Genomic DNA, 16,146 nt, shown 5'->3' with positions numbered 1-16,146 from the left:
TGATCCACACATTACCAAATGATTTGCCCTTGAACATAGCCGACGAAACTGTGTTCACGTTAATGAATGGGTGGGTTAAGATACTTAGCCTCCTCGAGTGAGGCTGCAATATTAACACTGTATCATAATGCATAGCACTATGGGACTTTGTTGCATTGCAGCATTGCAAGATACGATATAGGATGTAAACATTCAATTTTCCAGTATCTTTAAAAAATAAGTTTTATTTTCCATACACAATATGCTGCAGTTTCATGGTTGTTAACTCTATTAATAAATGGCAACAAACTTTACATGTCAACTAGTTCTATTGAGGATGATTGGTTGGTTCAAAGATGGCAACAAACTTTACATGTCAACTAGTTCTATTGAGGATGATTGGTTGGTTCAAAGATGGCAACAAACTTTACATGTCAACTAGTTCTATTGAGGATGATTGGTTGGTTCAAAGATGGCAACAAACTTTACATGTCAACTAGTTCTATTGAGGATGATTGGTTTGTTCAAAGATGGAGGATTTTTAGCGAGTTAGGCTTAGATATAGAAAATAATGAGACCTTTCAACTTTCTAAAATTTAGGGGTTGTAACTTTTCCTGCTTTTTAGTCTCAATGTTGTTTCCAAACTGTTTTTTACTTTAATCGATCAATTAAATAATTATGGTTTCCGGTAAACTCAGTATTGAAATTGGAGTATTCATGTCCCCTGAGGTGTCCTCAAGCTCAGCTTTATTACAATGTGTTAACAAATATGAGCTGTTCTCTTGGAAAATAGGACTTAATGCATGTGCCTAAAGTCTAGTTCCAGATAAGCCTGTGTAGTGAGCACAGGCTAATCAGGGACAACACTTGTCACTTGTATTTTTCTTTAAAAAAAAGTCTGGTCTAAGTGGAAATCAAGTTTTGTTATAAAGTGTTGTCCTTTATTAGCCTGTGCGGACTGCACAGGCTAATCTGCGACGACACATATTACACACATGCATTAAACCCCATTTTCCTAGAGTTCAGCTCAATTACATTACTTCTTGTTCCTCTGAATGTGTTACAGTGTTAATGTCATCCGTAACCCATTTATGCCTAGCGTCTAGAAAAAAGGCCTTTGCAAACAGCGTAGACCAAGATGAGACGCGGCATAATGCGGCATCTCATCAGGGTCTTCGCTTTTTGCATAAAGGAATTTCTGTAAGTAATATTCTAAATATAGAAATAAATGTACTAGACATCCCTAATTTTGGAAATTAATTGATCCCATTAAGAAGGATGGGAGAGTCCACTAGGCATTAATGGGTTAAAGGAAGTGAGCTTGATATGCGCCACCTAGTACTTGTTCTACCCAGAGGAGCATTGAAATAAGCCTTTTTGATGCTAAAGAAAATATGTTACAAAGCTGCATTAAAATGTGTTATAAAAATTGAATTGTGTGTTTCAGTGTGGATGAAGGTGTGGAGGGCAGTGAGGGTGAGATGGAGGACCCGGATGATGAGCAGGATGAGGGGGACATGGAGGGGGACAACACAGAGCTGGGCTTCCCCTCTCAGAGGCGGATACACACGTGCAACTTCTGTGAGAAGTCGTTCAAGAAGAACAGCCACTTGAAGGAGCACATCCGCTCTCATACCGGTCAGCTTGTGGCACATTTGAGCAGCTATCTGGGATATCTGGGCTCAATGTTTGTGCTTTAAGTGTTGCTCAAGATAAGCCTTCTTGTTTGCACAGGCTTAACGGGGACGACACTTTATGGCTTGACTGGATTTTCATTTATTCGAGTCTTACTTTAAATAAAAAAATCCATAAAAGTGGAAAGTTTCATTGGACAACACTTAAACCTCATGCATTAAGCCCTGTTTTCCTGCAATGTTTTACTGAGAAAAAACTTATAATATGCTTCACTTTGGTATAACATTAAGATTGAATCTATGAAAAAATCATGATACATTAAAAATATGGCATAGTGACTAAATAAGAGTTTTGTTGATGTTTAAAAATACTTAAAAAACTGTAAATGTTCTTAATTTGTTCTGACAGACATTAAAATGGTTTAACACTGAGCTTTATGGACATGGAGCCTTTTAATAGTGTCAGCCATTCAACTGAGCTGAAAAAATACATAAATTATATAAATCAGATATAATGAATTTTTTGAAAATATATGACTGGAAGAGTAATAAAAATATTTTGATGTAACATGAGTTTTTGTTTTATTTTATACTGTATGAGAGAATCAAATGTTTTTATCGAAGCAGGTCTTTTTATAGGCGATAAAACCATACACCTGTGATCAGTGTGATACTAGTTTGGATTTCATCCAAGTCAGCCTATTTCCAGGTGAGAAACCATACAAGTGTGATCAGTGTGACAAGAGTTTTGTGACGATGGGCGTCCTACGTCAGCACCTGCGTACCCACACAGGTGTGAAAGAGTTTGAGTGTAACGTGTGCCACGCCCAGTTCACGACCAACGGGTCCCTGACGAGACACGCAGCGATACACGCCACCAAGCCCTTCAAGTGTCCGTTCTGTCTGGACGCCTTCAGGACTGCCTCTTCCTGCAAGAAACACATGGAGATACATGCCAACGGAGGTAACAGGGGCTTTGTTTGCGCAGTTGAGCGTTGCTGCTTTGCAGAGCCAGGCTTATATAGTTATAGTTAAATAGTTATATAGTCTATTGATGCTTGAAGATTTATCAACAAAACATCTCACAAACCAGTCAGTTAATAAATTACCAATATATATAACAAATAAAAAAAAGACTTAAAAATCCCTGTCATTCATTGCAGTTGAAGATGAAGATGTCAATGCGGAGATTCCCGATGGGGATGATCGCACCGACCCGGAGTACCGACCCTATCAGCCGCGCCGCACTGTGCAGACTACCAGACTCATGCATGCCGGACAGGTGAACCGAAAACGTGTAGTTGACGATCATGAAGTCTCCGAGAAGATTTACTTCGAGTCTGCGTCTGAAAAGGACAGGATAAGTGAGGTGGTGGCATTTTAAGATTATACTGATTTATATGTGTCGTTTTCTGAGAAAACTGGGCTTAATGCATGTGCGTAAAGTGACGTCCCAAATTAGCCTGTGCAGTCAGCACAGGCTTATCAGGGACGACACTTTCCGCTTTTATGGTATTTTTAGTTTCAAGGAAGTCACTCTTTACCAAATATCAAGTTTAGGCAGAAAGTATCGACCCTGATTAGCCTGTGCAGACTGCACAGGCTAATCTGGAATGACACTTTACGCACATGCATTAAGCCCAGTTTTCTCAGAACAAGGCTCATATTGTCACTTAAGTTTCTCAACATTTCTAAATGAATGCATGGGGCATCATATGATACAGAAAATTTATCTAATCTTCACGCACTTTTATTAGCCCATGTGTTCAGAGCCTTCACAATCTTCTAAATACTTATATAAGCCTTGCTCTGGTATAATGGGGCTTAATGCAAGTGTGTAAAGTGTTGTCCAAGATTAGCCTGTGCAGTTCACGAAGGCTCATCAGGGACAATATTTTCCATTTTAACTAGATTTTTGCTGAGAAGAGTCTTCTAAAAAACAAAAACATAAAAGAGGAAAGTGTCATCCCTGATAAGCCTGTGTGGACTGCACAGGCCAATATGGGACTGCACTTTACACACATGCTTTAAGCCACTTTTTTATCCACAACGAGGCTGTAATGTTGAATGCCTTGTCACAGTTGTCTGGCCTGTTTGCAGGTGAAGGAGCTGATACCCCAGTCAGAGCAGCACGCCCATCAGTGTATGCACTGCCCCAAGAGCTTCAAGAAACCCAGCGACCTTGTCAGACACACACGCATACACACAGGTATGTCAAACACACGCGCATACATGCAGGTAAGTTATACACACGCGCATTCACACAGGTATGTGAAAAACACACATACACAGGAACAATACTGGCCTAGACATACACCCAAATATGAGCTATGCTTTGTGAAAATGGGTATTAATGCATTATTGTTTTCCGCCAGGCTAATCAGGGACAACTTTTTTCGCTTTTATGCATTTACCTTTTAAAGGAAGTATATTCTGAACCAAAATCCAGTTAAGGCGGAAAATGTCTTTTCTGAGTAGCCACCGCAGATTATTACATATACACTTTCTTTGATTGTAGGGGAGAAATTATTACATATAGACTGTCTTTGATTGTAGGGGAGAAGCCATTTTCCTGTAGGATATGTTCGCGTACTTTTACTGTCAAGTCTACCCTGGACAGCCATTTGAAGACACACTCAGATGGTATGTACAATTATGTAAACTTTGATTTTGAACTTTGACCAGTATGTTGTTTCTGATTTCTATGTAGGTTTATTAAGTCTTGTTCGATGCAATTTGTCATGCATATTGTTCTGAAATCGCTGCTAAAAATGTTGGCATTAAGGATTTTTTTTGCACCTGCATACATATAAATATAAAGAACTTGTTGCCGAACACAAAAGCAAAGTATTAACAAACATTTGAGCTTATAGCATGAAATATATATATTATGTGTAATATACCTAAATGATTGTGAATACTTTGCTTTTGTGTTCAGCAACGAGTTCTTTATATTTATATGTATGCAGGTGCAAAAAAAAAATCCTTATTGCCAATTTTTTTTAAATAAATATTTTATATATGTGTGTGTTTATAGCAGATTATACTTAGAATTTAGGAATTTAAAATATTAATAAATAAATAAATAAATAAAGTAATGATAAAAATATTTATACAATATGAGTTTAAAAAAAAGCAAATTAACATATCATTTCTGAATTCGTTTGCGTTGTAAATACAATTGCTCAATCCATTTGAAATAACCAATGATTGTGATATGTATTTTAAGCTAACAACTTACTTGGAGACCTAACCTTGCACACTTCCTATGTACTCTGGTATCTTCATTACAGCGGTGAAGACATTACGTTGCCACGTCTGCCACTCCATGTTCAGTACAAAGGGAAGCCTGAAGGTGCATATGAGGCTGCACACAGGGGCCAAGCCCTTCAAGTGTCCCCACTGCACCATGAGGTTCCGCACCTCCGGGCACCGCAAGTCCCACATCCACCAGCACTACAAGCCCGAGTCCTCCATGAGACGCAGGAAGAACCTCAGTGCCATGACGAAACAATTCCAGGACATCATGCCGGAGACGTTAGATTTCATCAACCAGGTTTTTTGTTTGTTTGTTTTTTCAACATACATCTAAAGTACAACTTGATTATACATATGAAGACACACAACTGATTTGGTCAGTTGTATATACTTGAGTTTCAGAGTTTCATTACTATTTGCTATGAATTTACATACAATTTATTAAGGTATATACTAATTATAATATAGGTACCTGCTTTATAGTTGTCAAAAAATACATTTTTGTGACACTGCTATCAAATTTCCATAAAGATCAAGAAAGAAAAAGGGAGATAAATAATAAGATATAGGGAGAACTTAATTATAAGTAAATTGAGTCTTTCTCGGAGGAAAGGAGATTAAATACATGTGACTAAAGTGTCATCTCAGATTTACCGGTGCAGTCTGCACATGCTAATCAGGGATGACACTCTCCGCCTAAACTGGATTGTTGTCAAGAAAAGTCTTCCTTTAAACAAAAAATAAAATAAAAGCGGACTGCACAGGCTAATATGGGACAACACACCACGCACATGCATAAACCCCCTGTACTGAGAGCGTGTCTCAATAGTTTCCTTCATCAACCAGGTCGAGGCTCAAGAGGAGGACGATCAACAGCAGGACCAGCAGACAATCCTGCAGCAGGGTCAGCTGCCACTGGGTCAGGTGATCAGTATCGACCAATCAATGCTAACCTCCAACATGCTTCCCCTCTCCATGACGATGGAGAGCTTCGCCAACCTGACAGACGGTTCCCTAGGCAACCAGGTGGTACAGAGCCTGGAAGGGGTGCAGCTGCAGTTAGCGGGAACCAACCTGGCCCAGGGTATACAGAACAGAATATTTATTCAACTTAAACATTACAAGCTTATCATTTTACAAATATACTATTCAATGATACAATGCCTGAGATATGTTACATTTTAACAAGTATACATTTTTACTGTGAATATATTGCAATAGGTACAGTATCATTTGAGTGAGAGTGTTTCCTGTAAAACAAAAATGCAGTTAACCCATTTACGCCTAGCGTCTAGAAAAAAGCCCTTGGCAAACAGCATGATGCGGCGTCTCATCAGGGTCTGCGCTGTTTGCTTAAAGGAATTTCTGTAAGAAACATTCTAAATATAGAAATAAATATACTAAACATCCCTAATTTTGGAAATAAATTGATCCAATTTAAAAGGATGGGCGAGTCCACTAGGCATAAATAGGTTAATTAAGAAAAAAGTGTGGTAATATCAATTATCTTCACAGGTATACAGATCACCGGCCTGGATCCCAGCTCCATGGGGCAGGCCTTCCAGATAGACGCCAGTCTGCTGCAGCAGCTACAGGTCAGAATATGACTTGCGTTCTGAGAAAACTGGGCTTAATGCATATGCATAAAGTGTCGTCCCAGAATCGCCTATGCAGTTTGTACAGGCTAATCAGGGATGACACTTTTCACTTTTATGACATTTTTCATTTAAATGAAGTCTCTTCTTAGCAAAAATCCAATTAAGGCGGAAAGTGTCGTCCCTGCGGACTGCACAGGCTAATCTGGGATGACACTTTACGCACATGCATTATGCCTAGTTTTCTCAGAACACGACTCATATACATAAATAGTAGAGCCTTTCTCTGTGAAAAGGGGTTAAATGCATATTCTTAAGTGTCATGCCAGATTAGCCCGTGCTGCCGTTATTATAATTTATTTAAAGGAAGAATATCCTTTACAATAACCCAGTTTAGGCTGAAAGTGTCACCCCTGATTAGCCAGTGTGGGCTATGCACATGTATTAAACTCCCTTTTCACAGATCGAGGCTCATTATACTGAAAGATGTCCATAACAAGTTCAATTTTAAAGCAGTAACTTTAACAAGAAATAGTGAACATTCTTAAAAAAAATCCCAGCCAAATTGATATTAATAATAAAAAAGATAGGTCGTGCAATATGTAAAAAAGAACTCGCCATGAATTTAGGGTCACTGTTTTACAGCAATCTGATTAACCAGCTACTTTCCAATTTAAGGTGTACAGCACAAGTTCCAAGGTTTTATCATGTAGTCCCTAACCTTAAAGCAGAACATGGATTTTGTAGTACACAATAGTGTTGTTCCTTCCTCACACATAAAGAAATATTAAGTCATGGAAAGTGGCCCTTCAGAGAATTTTGTCTTTAAGTAAATGTTGATTTTTTTTAGAGAGTATAGCATAGCACACCTAAAATATTAGAGCCTCGATCTGTGAAAAGGTTGTTTAATGCATGAGCATTAAGTGTTGTCCCAGATTAGCCTGTGCAGTCCTCACAGCTAATCAGGAACAACTCATATGCTTGTATTAAATTTTAAGCCCCAGGTAAGGTGGCATATAGAAGTCACACTGTCTGTCTGTCTGTCTGGCATTTTGTTTTTTCCGGTGGTTTTTTATGCAACACTTTTAAGATATAGAGCTGATTTGGTGTGAGTCCTTCTACATGAGCTGCAGATAAAGTTTCAAAAAATCTGGTCTGTTGATTTTTGACGAAGATACAGGCCTTTTACAGATCTTAGTGAAGTAAGGAGTTTCAAAGGGAGTTAATTTTTAAAATGATTTGGCAGGTACAGCTCATTTTGACAATTGAAGTGATGTTTTTCTTTTTCCCGGATTTTGTTTATGCAATGGTTTCACATATTGAGCTGATTTTTGGTATGCAAGTCACCATACATGCCCTACAGATGAAGTGTGAAATTCGTGTCAGTGTGTTGATTTTTGGTGTACTAATGGGCTTTGGAGTTACAAATATTAAATAAAATAAATGTTTTCTGAAGGTTTTTTATGCAACGCTTTCAGATATTGAGCTGATATTTGGTATGTGAGTCTATCTATATAACCTACAGATGAAGTGTGAAATTCGTTCTGGTCCATTAATTTTTGGAGAAGTTATGGTCCTTGGACTTATACATATTCAATATAATAGTTTTCCGGAGATTTTTACTTAGCACTTTCAGATATTGAGCTGATTTTTGGTATGCAAGTCCACCTACATGACCTACAGATAAAGTGTAAAATTCTCTCTGGTCCGTTGATTTTTGATGAAGATACGGGTCTTTGACGGATCAAAATTTTTGTCGAGGGAAAAACAAGCTTTGAAGATAATTTGTATTTATCATTTGGCAGGTACAGGTCATTTTTACAAGGGAAGTAATATTTTTTAAAGGGATATAACGAGCTTTAATGAAAGTAAAAGTTATTGGCCTTGTACTTAGACATATATCCGTATTATAACTTTTTCCAGAGGATTTTTAGGCAACACTTTCAGATATTGAGCTGATTTCTGGTATTTGAGTCTACCAACATGACTTACAGAGTTTGAGTGCCGTTTTGGTCCATTGATTTTTGGCTAAGTTATGGGCCTTGTTTAATCTAAATAAGCTGGGAAGCACTGTGTTTCTCAAACACAGCTTTTGTTTGTTTATGACGTCTCTTTTTAACAAAAATCAAATCTAGGCAAAAAGTTTTGTCCTTCGTTAGCCTGTGCAGACTTCAACCCCACCACAGGCTTTTCCGGGACAATACTTTTAGCACATGCATTAAACCCCCTTTTCTCAGAGCGTGTCTCATTTAGTATCATATAACCTACAGGCTGGACTGAACATCACGTTGAACCCCAGCCAGCTGCAGGTGGCTGATCCCAACCTCTTGGTACAGAACCTGGCCAATATTGTGCAGCCAATCAACATCCAGGAGGGGGTCAACCCCAACCTGGTCATCCAGCAAATGGGATCGATCAGAATCGACCAGGCCGGCCAAGTACAGATGGGCAGTCACGGGGACATGGGCCAGGCGACGTTTGTAATGACTAATAATGGGATGATGGTTGAACAGGTTGGTGGTTTAGAGTTTGAAGAATGATAAATATGAAAATAATTTATTTACAACGCAGTCGCTTACAATTACTCTAAGTCTTTATAAACTAGTTATCTGCAAAATTTAGACATAAATTTAATATAATAATGAGAACATACATGTTTGAAATTAGGTAAATAACTTGTTCAAAAATTAATGGCTGTAAGCATCATTAAGAATTAAGTTTTGCACGAAGTTAATATCCCTGACAACCTCACAGTTATTATACAGTTTCACAAAGAAGGTTCCTTATTGTTTCAATATGTGCAGTTAGCTTTAAGCTTGATTATTTAACCCTTTCTCACTCTGAAACAAAGCAAAATTGGCTTTATGCAAACAGCATAAAACCAGAACAGCCTGGGAGTAACTCGCAGTCTGTTCAGGTTTTTATGCTGTTTGCTTTTCTTCAGTATCTAAGGGTTAGAAATGAAGGTTTTCAAACTTGAATCTAGTAATAAAGGTCTTTAATTTACTTTATTTTTGTAAGGTACTACAAATTGTGGAAATGCATGTCTAAGTGTAAAAGGCTTAAACAAAAATCTTGGTATTTACAAAAAAAATCAGCAGTGTTTTACATTATACAATACAAGTCTTGCGTTCGTATCACTTCAGTCAACGGCCATTCAGCAGGTGAACATGAGCAATCCCCAGCATGTTGTGTCCAGTGGGGGCCAGGGCCTGAACTCGCTACCTCAGCTGAGCGAGGATATGGACCATGACACGGGTCACATGACTGCCATAGACCCCAACATGACCAACGCATCCATGGCCGACAACATTGCCGACCTGATGGGCGACGAGCAGCAGGAAGGGGGGATGTCAGACACAGGTTACATAATACTAAATAATCTAAATAAATCAATATATTTTACTTGAAGGCATGTTTTACACTTAAGACAGTTGTTCTGGGTTTTAACTTTGAGATTTATTGATAGGGTAAGCATAGGTTATATTACTAAATCTCTGAAATATGATAAATGTATAGATTATTATGAAACAATGCACTGAAACGGGTTACATTCACTAGAAAACAGCTGAAAAAAAGAACAGTCAGGTTGATTTGTGTCGAGTTTATTCTTGCAAATTGCATTAAATACATTTTTTAGTGTTAAATCAATTCAGCTAAGAATGCTCTTTCAGAAATGGTATGGCTATGGGTGTATGTATGTGTCATTATCCTCCGCTATTGGAGGGATATTGTTTTGGCCTTGTTCGTCCGTCCGTCTTTCTGTCCATCTGGCACTTTTGTGTCCGGAGCCATATCTTGGAAGTACTTTTGCGGATTTCATTGAAACTTAGTATGAGTATAAATATGGATAAGATGATAATGCACGCCAAATGACACTGTACACCATCGGTTAATAACGGAGTTATGGCCCTTTGTATCTTGAAAAAATGATTTGTTGTGTCCCGAGCCATATCTTGGAAGTGCTTTGGAGGATTTCATTGAAACTTGGTATGAGTATATATATGGATAAGAGGATGATGCACGCCAAATGGCTTTGTACACCATTGGATAATAACATAGTTATGGCCCTTTGTATCTTGAAAAAATTATTTTTTTTGTCCGGAGCCATATCTTGGAAGTGCTTTGATGGATTTTACTGAAACTTGGAATGAGTATATATTTGGATAAGAGGATGATGCACGTTGGCGTTGTCCATCCATCCAGAAAACTTTTGTGTCCAGAAATATAATGACGGGGGATATCAATTCAACCAATTTGCTTTTTATCCCTCGCCATAGGCGGAGGGAGATTTTTTTGTCGTCTGTCCATCTGTCCGTCGGTCACTCCGTCCGTCCGGCACTTTTGTGTCAGGAGCCATATCTTGAAAGTGCTTTGGCAGATTTCATTCAAACTTGGTATGAGTATATATATGGATAAGAGGATGATGCAAGCCAAATGGCATTGTACATAATAACAGAGTTATGGCCCTTTGTATCTTAAAAAAAATCTTTTTTTAGTGTCAAATATAACACTTTTGTGTCCAGAAGCATATTGGCAGGGGATATCAATTCAACGAATTTGCTTGTTGCATATATTTTTGCCTGAAGTTGTCTTTGTGACATTGAATTATATAATGAAAATATTTTGTATATTGTGAGTAGGGGAAGACGGAATGGGAGAGGATGGTGACGGGGATGTCGTGCAGGACACAGTTTCTGATGACATCATGGAGGATCACATGATTGGTGACAGGACCCTCGTACAGAATGACTCGCGGCCCTACATGTGTAATGTATGTCCTGGTACTTGGTTTTACCTTTATTAGATATGTGCATTTCAAAGTATTGTCGTTTTTTGGTCTATTCATTATTATATCACTTAATGATAAAATATGTGATTTTGAATTTTTTCTTTTAAAGTTTTCATATTATGGCTCTATTTTTTTTGTAGGATTCTGACACATTCAAGCAGTTACCATTTATATTTGCTGAGATGTACACAACTGCTTAACCCAGATCTCTCTTACAGGTGTGTGGCAAGTCTTTCAAGAGGCTGAGTACGCTGAAGGAACATGCCCGTATCCACGTCAAGTCCACGCAGGCAGTGGACGGGAGCCGAGGTGTGATACCTGCCAAGCAGGGCGGGGCCCAGACGTGTCAGTACTGCAACAAGACATTCCAAAAACCCTCCCAGCTTGAGCGACATGTCCGTATACACACAGGTAGGCAGTGTTCATTGTGTCCTTCTGGGAAAACATATGACCCGCTGCATGCGAAAATGGGTCTTATGCCATATACTGCCAGCAAAACTCAAGTTCAGCCTGCACAGGCTATGCTGGCCACATATTGCAAAAGACACATTTTGTGATGACGCGGCTCATATATATCTGCTCTCTGATGAGAGATCTGGGTGTGAGAATGGTGAAAAGGCCATCCTAGTTCAGCTTGTGCAATCCTCGGAGAATAATTTGTATTCCTCTCCTTTAAAGAAAGCAGCATAAAGCAGTTGCACTGTCTGGTTTTGTGACTGTACAGATGTTTGTATAAAAATTCCTGTCTCAGCCATAACTTGATTGATTAAAAAAACTTAACCATTATAAGACACAATTTGTGTCCCGTCCTCAAAAATCAAGGTCGCACTTAGAGGTCATAGGAGATTTTCACCATATAACAGTTTAAATATTCCTTTCTCAGCCATATTTTTATCATATATCAATGGACTCGAAAATAACTTGGCACAAATGTAAACCATCTTATGATGATATGTTGTGTGTAACATCCATATCTATTTCAATTGTTAAGGTCACTCTTACAGGTCAAAGGTCAAATTTTTACATTCTTTTATTGTCTAAAACTTTGCCATATATTGATGAATTGTAAAAGAACTTGGCAAATATGTAAATAATTATAAGGCAACACTTTTCTGTGTCTCAAAGGTCAAGGTCAGACTTAGAAGTCAAAGGTCTCGTTCAGATCAATAAATGGAATGTGGCGTCATCTGTGTTGAATGGACAGATATCTAGTTCTCCCAGCAATTGATTTCTTACTTCTCAATGCCACATTGCTAAAATAGGTCGTATTTTAAAGATCTATTTTTAAGGGAAGCATTTATGTGAGAGATAAGCAGGATAGATTCCTTCCCTATGATGTTCTTAAAGTCACAATTCTGATTCATCTGCAAAAGCCAATCTTTCAGATTGTTAGGTGTTTTCTGTTGAAAGTCTCTTCTCACCATAAATGAACCTCGCTTTTGGAAAATGGAGCTTAAATGCATGTGCGTAAAGTGTCATCCCAAATTAACCTGTGCAGTCCACACAGGCTAATCAGGGACGACACTTTGCCCCATTATGGTAGTTTTTATTCAAAGGAAGTCACTAATTAGATTAAATCCAGTTTAGGCAAAAAGTGTAGTCCCTGAATAGCCTGTTCAGACTGCATTTGTCGATCGTTGACAACAATTTACCAGTCTCTGGTTTTAATAATCTAGCCCTCTTAAGAAACGTTGTTGTTTTGTGTCTTCTAGGAGAGCGTCCATTTGTGTGTGAGCTATGTAACAAGGCCTTCAACCAGAAGAACGCATTGAAGATGCACATCAAGAAACACACGGGAGAGCGCAACTACAAGTGTCCCTACTGCATCTCAGCCTTCACTCAGAAGGGCAACCTCAAAACGCACATCAAGCGCACCCATCACACAGAGATGGTGAGTGCCATGTCGCAGAAAGTGGAGGAGACTAATGGCACAACGACGATCTACAGCGTGACTTTGAACCAGGACGGGGACATAGCAGAGGTGTCCGCGGGGGAGGTTGAGGGGGTCAAGGTAAACCCGGCAGAGATGGGATATGAACATGTTGACGAGCTCTTCTCTAATGTCCAGTGAAACATTGGCAGAGATGGGATATGAACATGTTGACAAGCTCTTCTCTAATGTCTAGTGAAACATTGGCAGAGATGGGATATGAACATGTTAATGAGTGAAACATTGGCAGAGATGGGATATGAACATGTTGACAAGCTCTTCTGTAATGTCCAGTGAAACATTGGCAGAGATGGGATATGAACATGTTGACAAGCTCTTCTGTAATGTCCACCGAAACATTGGCAGAGATAGGATATGAACATGTTGATGAGCTCTTCTTTAATGTCCAGTGAAACATTGGCAGAGATGGGATATGAACATGTTGACGAGCTCTTCTCTAATGCCCAGTGAAACATTGGCAGAGATGGGATATGAACATGTTGACAAGCTCTTCTGTAATGTCCAGCGAAACATTGGTAGTGATGGGATATGAACATGTTGATGAGCTCTTCTTTAATGTCCAGTGAAACATTGGCAGAGATGGGATATGAACATGTTGACCAGCTCTTGTCTAATGTCCAGTGAAACATTGGCAGTGATGGGATATGAACATGTTGACAAGCTCTTCTCTGATGTCTAGTGAAACATTGGCAGAGATGGGATATGAACATGTTGACCAGCTCTTCTCTTATGTCCAGTGAAACATTGGCAGAGATGGGATATGAACAAGTTGACGAGCTCTTCTCTTATGTCCAGTGAAACATTGGCAGAGATGGGATATGAACAAGTTGACCAGCTCTTCTCTTATGTCCAGTGAAATATTGGCAGAGATGGGATATGAACAAGTTGACCAGCTCTTCTCTTATGTCCAGTGAAATTTTGGCAGAGATGGGATATGAACAAGTTGATGAGCTCTTCTCTCATGTCCAGTGTGCATACTGGACCCATATTCACCAACCATAGGACATAGACATAGGAATAAAGAATAAAATAAGACCCAAGAATAAATGCTTCAGAGCTTTAATATTTAGAGGCCAAAAATTAAGCTTGTGTCATTAACAAATAGTTCTTAATAAGGCATGTTGTAATTATAGGTATTAAAAGCCGTGTTACACTTTTAAGTAGTTATACAAAATAATAGTTTTTAAAGTATTTTTTATTTTTAGACATGAGTCTAAGAACAGTTTGATGAATGCAGGCTCAGGTGAGTTATTGAGTTTGGACCAAAGACAAACTTGGAAATGAATTTTGTGCTTGAACAAACATTTGGGAAAAGTGGAGACTTTAAACATAGCAGATTTTCAATCAACAACTGGCTAGATGAAACTGTTTTGGTAAAATTAGACTGTTTTTCTTCAGTTAAAAAGCTTGTTATAAAAAAATAAGATTTTTATCATCTAAAACCATATTTATATTAACATATATTAAACTGGCCAACAAATCATGTTTTATTTGGTTTTATAAAATTATGGTTTTAAATGGCAGCTTGTGTAAGATTCTATCATTGATCTTCTGGCAATAATTCCATATAATTTAATGTTTATTAAGGGTGAAATAGTAAAAAGAGCAAAGCATAGCTCAATCAGGTGATTTTAGTGAAGACTATCATTTTTGTGCAAGGACTGTTATTTCTAGCTGTCTGACAACAAATGTCAGGATTAAAATAACAACAAGTTTGAATTTAGCTTCTAAGTTTTGATGGGTACTCGGTTACAACATTTACTGTGAATCATTCAAGTTCAATGAATATTTTGTAAAATAATTGTTCCTATGTAATTCTTAAATCTAAAATATGGCTGAAATGAAAACTTTGTGCAATTTATTATTAATGAAATTGTATATTTTCCTGGAGCCCTTTATTCAGTGCTGTTTGATAATGTTATTGTTTTTATTAGTCCCAGTTCTTGTACGTATTGTTAATTTGCACGAAGATATTCTCATATTTCATGGGAGATATATTGTTTGTATACGTCCCAGTTCTTGTACGTATTGCATGAAGATATTCTCCCATTTCAATGGCAGATAAAGCTGCTGATCCAGAGTGTAGAGAACAAGAAGTGACGTCTGAACGCTGTACATGTTTAAATAAGCCTCGTTCCGGCAAAACTGTGCTTGATGCATGTGAGTAAAGTGTGGTCCCAGATTAGGCTGTGCAGTCTGCACAGGCTTATCAGGGACATCACTTTCCTTATACACTGGATTTGGATGTATGAGAGACCTACTTTAACCAAACAAATCAAAGCAGAAAGTGTTGTAACAGATAAGCCTGTGTGAACTGCACAGGCTAATATGGGATGACACATAATGCACATGCATTAAACCCTGTTTTCCCAGAACGAGGCAAGTATTGACATTCTTCAGTCACTTATTTAATATTATTACAGGGGCCTTGTTTCATGTGTGGCATTTGTGTTTTTACCAGTTATCTGTTAGTGTATGTTATCATGAATTGTTTATATTGGTATTTGTATTTATTGGGGTAAGATTGATGTCTCCCTAATGTAAAATAAATGGCAGTTTCTTTATTGTTTACTTTGTATAATAATTAAAAACATTGAATAGAGCTTTAACAGATGTGACGGAACTGTTTTTAAATATAACCAGCGAGTATTGTTGATCTGAAAATAAAACTAACTGATGTATTGTTTTGTTTTGTTTTTTATACCATGCATATTTTTGGATTGACATGATACATTCTTTGACCAAAAACAAATGGCAAACTTCTTGCTACCATGGTTGCTAGGCAGTCAGAAACCATTTAGTATTTGTTATTTTGTACCATTTGACACATTTTCTAGTAACAATGATTTTTTGGGGGCTTTATTTTGACACGCAGTCATTTTTACAGTGGATCTTCTACATATTGTCAAAGGATTTTAAAATGACTTGGCACAAAC

The 16,146-nt window shown here is 38.0% G+C and overlaps 1 protein-coding gene across 2 annotated transcripts in view; it reads left to right on the top strand.

Annotated features, from left to right (window-relative positions):
• LOC127845223 (zinc finger protein 236-like) overlaps positions 1-13,709 on the top strand; it is a 53,275-nt gene extending 39,566 nt beyond the window's left edge. For both annotated transcript variants that reach the window (XM_052376022.1, XM_052376023.1), the window contains exons 20-32: positions 1,428-1,618; positions 2,324-2,578; positions 2,778-2,983; positions 3,715-3,823; positions 4,171-4,257; positions 4,908-5,170; positions 5,719-5,956; positions 6,388-6,467; positions 8,738-8,980; positions 9,614-9,830; positions 11,111-11,241; positions 11,478-11,670; positions 12,972-13,709. In XM_052376022.1, coding sequence (XP_052231982.1) covers positions 1,428-1,618; positions 2,324-2,578; positions 2,778-2,983; positions 3,715-3,823; positions 4,171-4,257; positions 4,908-5,170; positions 5,719-5,956; positions 6,388-6,467; positions 8,738-8,980; positions 9,614-9,830; positions 11,111-11,241; positions 11,478-11,670; positions 12,972-13,330 — 2,572 coding nt within the window. In that variant the 3' untranslated portion in view covers positions 13,331-13,709. The remainder of the gene's footprint in view (positions 1-1,427; positions 1,619-2,323; positions 2,579-2,777; positions 2,984-3,714; positions 3,824-4,170; positions 4,258-4,907; positions 5,171-5,718; positions 5,957-6,387; positions 6,468-8,737; positions 8,981-9,613; positions 9,831-11,110; positions 11,242-11,477; positions 11,671-12,971) is intronic.
• Positions 13,710-16,146: the final 2,437 nt, after the last annotated feature.

The sequence above is a fragment of the Dreissena polymorpha genome, chromosome 9, assembly GCF_020536995.1.
Source record: "Dreissena polymorpha isolate Duluth1 chromosome 9, UMN_Dpol_1.0, whole genome shotgun sequence".
Classification (NCBI taxonomy): domain Eukaryota; kingdom Metazoa; phylum Mollusca; class Bivalvia; order Myida; family Dreissenidae; genus Dreissena; species Dreissena polymorpha.
The sequence above is the reverse complement of the archived record's forward strand: the minus strand, read 5'-3'. Positions and strand labels throughout refer to the sequence as shown.